We start from the raw sequence: 6,567 nt of genomic DNA, 5'->3' as shown, positions 1-6,567 counted from the left end.
AATTTCCATAGATGTTCTTGAAGACTAAAGAGAATCTTTATTTTAAATCTTTATTTAAATAAAAATCTTATGTAGATAAAAATCCAGAGGTATTTAGAAACACTGGTCAGCACTTTTTACCTAAAAGGTTTTAATGTGAAGTGTAGAAATATTTATGAATAAATGAAGTTTAATGGAAAGGAAAATAATCTATCATGATACTGGAAGCCATTAGATCATGGGACAGTCTTTTAAGACATGGTAGAGGCCTCAGCTAAAATGGAAGATCAAATCACACAAAATATTTGCTGTGCAAAAGCTCAGTAATTCTCCAGTGGCAGACTGTCAGATGAGAGGTCTGGTTTTCTGGGTCTTCTCTGTCTGATCCCTGTTGTCCCACTGTGATCTTTTGAGCAGTTTGTCATAAGAGTAAGCAGCACACCAAAATCAGAAACACAGACTCTATAAAAATGGTAGCAATTTGGTATCCTTTCAAACTAAGGACATCGTGAATTTTCTTTGCTTTCAATTGTCTTCATATTAAAAATACTTTGATATGGACAAGGTAGAGCAGGGGTAGATTTTGGATAAAAGATTAACAGGAGGTTTTCATCTCGAAAGACATGTTTTGCAGGATGACTATACATCTGATGAGATGTATTGCCTTGTTTTTACTCCAGTAACTAAAAAGCTTATTGCTTAAATTTATTTGCAAACAGCTGCAAGGTTTAGCATGTGAGGAGAAGAATGCCATGGATGAGTATTCTGGGCTTGCTGCCCAAACTTGTTATGATCATCATACATACTGCACATGGTATATGACAGTTTTCTCATCTTCATACGTGAATCTTTGTGTAAAAGGAGAGCTGAAAGGTTTGTCTTGGAGTATCATTATGCAACCCCAAGGTAAATAATAAAAAGTCAACAACAAAATTAGCAACTGATAGAAACATGAAATAAATTTTGTTTTCCTGATGCACTATGAAGACTCCTAGGATAATCAAGCTAGCAAAATTCAAAGCTCTGAAAATAAATCCACTGGTTAGCAATTCTTAGAATACAAAGCTGAGAGAAAACCTGAAAACTTTTCATTCTCACTTCAGAAGACCTTTAAATCCCAAGCTCTCCACATGGAGTACATCACCTTCTTAACATTGCTACATGCATTCCACTTGGGTATATAACTTGCAAAGAACAAGAATTTTTTGATTTTGTGTTCTTTGTAATAATCCTCCTTGTGTTTTTAAATGCTCCATTTTTAAGCCTTCTGCAAACTGTCATTTAGTCTTCACTGATGATTATGCTGTTGATATTTATGCTACTTCCTTCAGTGTTTCTGCTGCTGCCTGCACAGTGAAAGCTGCAATGGAAATCTGCCTTTTCACTTCTTCCCAGGCTTCATGTTGATCAGCTTTGCTTTCAATATCAAACATGGCATCATAGATCCCTGGAAATGATTCTCCTGCATACTTGTTATGGCTGCTTGGAGCAAAGATAATATGTCTGTAGGGAAGTTAAGGGGAAAAATAACAGTATTTTGCATTAGGAAAATAAACCATACTATTTTCTGGATCAAACTAATCTGTTTTTATACCATCTGTTAAACTCTTGACATTGAAGATGTACATAATTAAGATTATTGCAGCAATAGTAGCTACAATCTATGAAACAAGAAAATAACATAAGCTACATTATGCCATGTGAATTCCAGAACTTTATAGCTAAGAAGACTTGAGATAAAAGTTAACTAAAGTATTTTCCTTTCCCTCATTCTAGATGAAATGAAAAGATTAAAGAAAAGCCAGCTTCTTTCTCACATGTACACAGTCTCCCAACAGATACAGGTGTGCCTTGAGGTAGGAAAGCCAATGCTTTAAGAGACTGTTCTCAATAGATTTTTAATCATAAGCTATGAGAGATACAAGGATTGTAGATCTTAATGTCTCCTTCTGCAATTAGTTTATAGTGGAACTTTTTAGTGAAAAGATTACTGTTTTGAAATATGCAGACTCGTAGAAGGACCAAAAAGCTATACTAGACTTGACTGCCTCTCAAATAAGATTTACTTCTTGAACTGGATGAGAGGACCAGTGAATTCCTTTCAGTGCTGCTGCAGTACTGCCCTGCACACTGCATTTGCTAGCATGACTGTTCTCTCGTAATTGATCAAACTGTAAGTACTAATTATACCCTGTTTCACTTTCAAGTAACAACAACTTCCTAAAGATCCTTTATCACTAACATTACTTTGAAGAGAGCCCAGGGCCAAACTTTTAGATCTGTTTAGAAGCCCTATAAAATCAACAGAAATTATCTGAATAGGCTTCCTCATGATGTTTCCTCATTCTGTATAATGTATCTCATTAAAGTTTCCCTCAATGTTCTTTTCCCTTTTTGATCTTACTTGTTCTGGTTAATATACTTTTACTGTGTTGAATAAAATCATTGTAACTCCATTTAGAGACCTGTAAATCTTAACTGAATTCTCATAGGATACTCCAACGGGAAAGGAAAATAAGCCTTTCTCACCTATAGAATGGCCTGCCAGGTAATCCAAGAGGATCGATGAAAGCCCTTTCTAGAAACATGAGCTGATCATTTAGTGATCTTACAGCAAGCAGGCTAAAAAGGAAGAAAAAAGGAATATGTTAGCTACAGAGTGTTTGACCTACTCTTATCCTGTGCCCCAGCATACACATATCCGGACTTATGAAGGGAAATAGATCCATGATGTTGAATTTAAAAGTGTAGCTGACAAAAGAGAGCCCATGTCAGCTAACCTGCATAAAAATGATGCTGCTCTGTGCTCTGAGACAGTCTGGTTCATAACCTGAAACCTCTTAATGCTGTTTTTAAAGGTCAAGTAAGAGTGTCGAAGAACCAGAGTTTCAGATATTTTCTCTCATGTTGCATCTTATTCCTTTATCTCCTTTTCGTAAGGATGCTTAGGCAGATCATTCTTTTATCTTGCACAAGTTTTCCAAATACCCTATTTTCCACTAAGCCAGCCAGCCACAAATTACTTCAATAAAATCACATTTGTTTCTATGTAAAACCACAACATCTGAGAAAAAGGAACCTTATGATGTTAGAAACATCTTTTGAGTCATCCAAGAATTGTGTTTTTCTGATGGTAGTTTTTAAATTCCCTAGAGCAGAGACCATCTGTGTCTGTGTGCTTTGAATAGCTCTGAGCATACTGCTGATGCTTAACAAATACAAGAACTGTGAAGAAGATTATACTGAATATATGTGAGATTGGTAGTTCACATCCAAAGTAACTTATTGTAGAGCTTCAAAGACATTCACCAATAAAAATGGTAAAATTTATCTCACAGTAAGCCTGGAGTAACTCTACTACCATCAATGAAATTGTTTCAGTTTTACAGTGGTGTAAAGAGAAACTGAAACTGGTTGGTTGAATTGGAGCTTAGATTTAGACAATCCATCAAAAAAAACATTTTGAAAATGTCACATACATGTCATGTCATAAATGTCATCTTTTACATCAGAAATTATTGTTAACTCATTTATCTTGAAACTGCTGCCATTAAAAGATGGCTTTTATTCTGTTAGCGTTCCATAAGGGTAAGCATATGGCTAAATTAGACTCTTCCCAAGAAATGTAACATACACATATGTATATACAAAAGGAAGTTTGGTTTGTCCTTCTGGACATGGCCCACAAAGAATAAATGAAGAATTAAGTCAAGTGCAAATTAGGCCTCTTGGAATAGGTGGTGCATAGACTTTCTTGAAAGCTCATCAAAAAGTTTGCCACAACTACAGCTTCTTTTTAAATTTTTTTCTGTTAAGTGGTACCAAGTGAAAACTATGCCCTCAGAGGACAACATGGAGTATTTGACTGGAAGAAAAGAGTTCAACTTACTTATTGACATCTGTTTGTTGCAGTCTCTCATGAAAGCTAGCAGCAACTTCTGTAAAATTCTTCACAGCTGAAAAGAGAGCATCTGGAAGGAGTAGAATGGAAGTATTTAACTTCAAATTCTGAAGAAATCATTTAACAAATCAAATTCTTCAAATTAAAGCTTTATCTTTCACTGTGATCATGATCTGTAAAGGCTCACTGAAGTAAAATCAAATGACGCCCATATTCCTACATTTAAAAAATACGTAATTCTGTATGAAAACCTGTCTTAGAGACAACAGAAAATAGTCTTTTTGTGAATATTGCTTATTATTTCCTACTTGAAGAATGTACAGAATCACAGAATCATAGAATCAATCAGGTTGGAAAAGACCTCTGAGGTCATCAAGTCCAACCTATGATCTAACACCACCATGTCAACTAGACCATGGCACTAAGTGCCACATCCAGTCTCTCCTTAAACACCTCCAGGGGTGGTAACTCCACTACCTTTTTGCCAGAAACATCAAAAACTGGATCAGAAACTGCCAGAACCAGACTGTTCAGGTAGGTCTGAGATTTTAAAAATTCCAACAATCTGTCTTTTACTGTTATGTCCCTCCACACACACAGAATTCTGAGAAAGACTGAGAGTATATGTCTGCTTGTGTGTGTGTGTGTTCCTTATACTGGTCATTCGCAGTCGAATCCTAAGCTGAATACTATATAATGTTGCCAGTAAAAAAGGCTTCTCCGGCAGAGAACTATCCAACACTATAAGCTGCAAAGCAGTCTGACTTTTTTTCAGGAACCAAGACAACCATATATTGATGTCCACACTGGTGAATCATACACACATCGAAGCACATGTGACTGTGTTAGCTCTACTTGGCAGTGGCATAGACTCTACACAGGCATACTAGTGACAAAATAGTCACATTTCAAATTATTGGAAGGTGTGGCTATTGTTTTATTTACTGTTCATACAGCACAAAGTAAATACCAGGTCATGACGAAGACATACATTAATATAAGGCACTGCTAGCATTAACAGAGGAGGAGTATGATGAAAGACTGTACGTACCAAAGGATACATTGTATGTTGCCAGTTCCTCTTCATGATTCCTTGACAAATTATAGATGATGTGAGCGTAGTTGCTCACAGCTGATGCATAATCTCTACAGTCAAAAGGAAGCACAACAGAGTTGGCCAATTCGAACACTAGCCCTCCCCGTACCTGAGCTACTGTCAGATGATTCTTGAAAGTGGGATCATAAAACTGCTCCACAATTTCATAGGTTTCATAGACACTGTGGTAAACTGGATAGCTGCTATATTTTTCTGTGTTCTGAAACAAACAAAAAACCCAAAACAAAACCATTACTCAGCTATGGATACTTCAGTGTTGCTTGAAAACCTTTGCTGTAGGATACAAGGCACGGTAAATATAAATGTTCAGGTCACACTAATCCTACATAACCACTACAATCACTGAAATAAGAAAAACTGATTCTCTTAAGACATCAACCTATGATGAGATGAACAGGCATTTGGGTATGAGGTCTCTCATGACCACGTACAGAGCCCAAAGAAGGTAGGTAAGTACAGACACGAAACTTTCTGTTGGCTAAATCAAGGTGAAATTTTCCCTCCTCTCTCTTCTTGGATTCAACAATCTTTTCTGTTTGTGTCTTTGGATATTCTTTTCTGATTTTCAGAGGAAAAGACCAGATTGAATGGATTGCTCTTTGAACATTTCTCAGTTAACATCATCTCACAGTACGCTCCAGAGTCCAACCCGTCCTTTCTACAAAACACAAATCATTTTGAAGTCAAAGCTTCCTAAGTTATTACAAATCATTCAGAAGTCATTATAAGCCACTCAGAAACCTTCACCAATCACATGTAATTTTGAGCACATCCATTTGTCATGTCCGAAGGTACTTTTGTCTGACACCAAGTTGATCAGTCCTATTTGTTGAAGATTTGTGTTGAGGTAGCACATACAGTTCTAGTAATAAGACACCACTCTGACACACTAAACTGAACTACCCCAAAAAGCTGGAACTCTAAATGGCTCCGTTACAGGTAGCATTATTCAGGCAGTTACAGAGAGGACTGAAATTACAAAGACGGAGACTTACCCAATTTTTACTGTAACGTGCTCTGCCTGAAGCGATGCCAAGACGTTGAAAAAAGACTTCAAAGTCATTGCCAGAACCCAGTTTATTTATTCTTTTAACAAGAAAAAGGAAAATGCCTTGAGTGACAATACTTAAAGCATAATTTTAGTTTGCTTCCAAGTACTGTGGCAATTATTTATTCAGCCGTCAGTCACTGTGCACTACAGAGTCTTTTCCCAGTACTCTCTTTCTGTCAATATAACATGAATTGCCTCTGACCCCTACATTACATGCACCCCATTGATTGCACTCTTGGAGGAACAAAGTTATCATTCTCAGGGTCAGAGAAACCCAGCTGTCAAAAGGAGAATTTAACCCAAGTACTGTGGCAATTATTTATTCAGCCGTCAGTCACTGTGCACTACAGAGTCTTTTCCCAGTACTCTCTTTCTGTCAATATAACATGAATTGCCTCTGACCCCTACATTACATGCACCCCATTGATTGCACTCTTGGAGGAACAAAGTTATCATTCTCAGGGTCAGAGAAACCCAGCTGTCAAAAGGAGAATTTAACTCGCTGTCTCACTTACATGA

The 6,567-nt window shown here is 36.9% G+C and overlaps 1 protein-coding gene across 1 annotated transcript in view; it reads right to left on the bottom strand.

Annotated features, from left to right (window-relative positions):
- Positions 1-1,292: 1,292 nt before the first annotated feature.
- Positions 1,293-6,567, bottom strand: part of LOC103810521 (putative N-acetylated-alpha-linked acidic dipeptidase) — a 15,586-nt gene continuing 10,311 nt past the window's right edge. Inside the window, exons 9-13 of the mRNA XM_009083424.1 lie at positions 5,993-6,083; positions 4,932-5,196; positions 3,869-3,950; positions 2,509-2,601; positions 1,293-1,482 (exon numbers count right to left, since the gene is read on the bottom strand). Of these exons, the coding sequence (XP_009081672.1) occupies positions 1,293-1,482; positions 2,509-2,601; positions 3,869-3,950; positions 4,932-5,196; positions 5,993-6,083 (721 nt within the window). The remainder of the gene's footprint in view (positions 1,483-2,508; positions 2,602-3,868; positions 3,951-4,931; positions 5,197-5,992; positions 6,084-6,567) is intronic.

Source organism: Acanthisitta chloris, unplaced genomic scaffold, assembly GCF_000695815.1.
Source record: "Acanthisitta chloris isolate BGI_N310 unplaced genomic scaffold, ASM69581v1 scaffold7581, whole genome shotgun sequence".
NCBI classification, from domain to species: domain Eukaryota; kingdom Metazoa; phylum Chordata; class Aves; order Passeriformes; family Acanthisittidae; genus Acanthisitta; species Acanthisitta chloris.
Note: the sequence above shows the minus strand (reverse complement) of the source record. Positions and strands in the feature narration are given on the sequence as shown.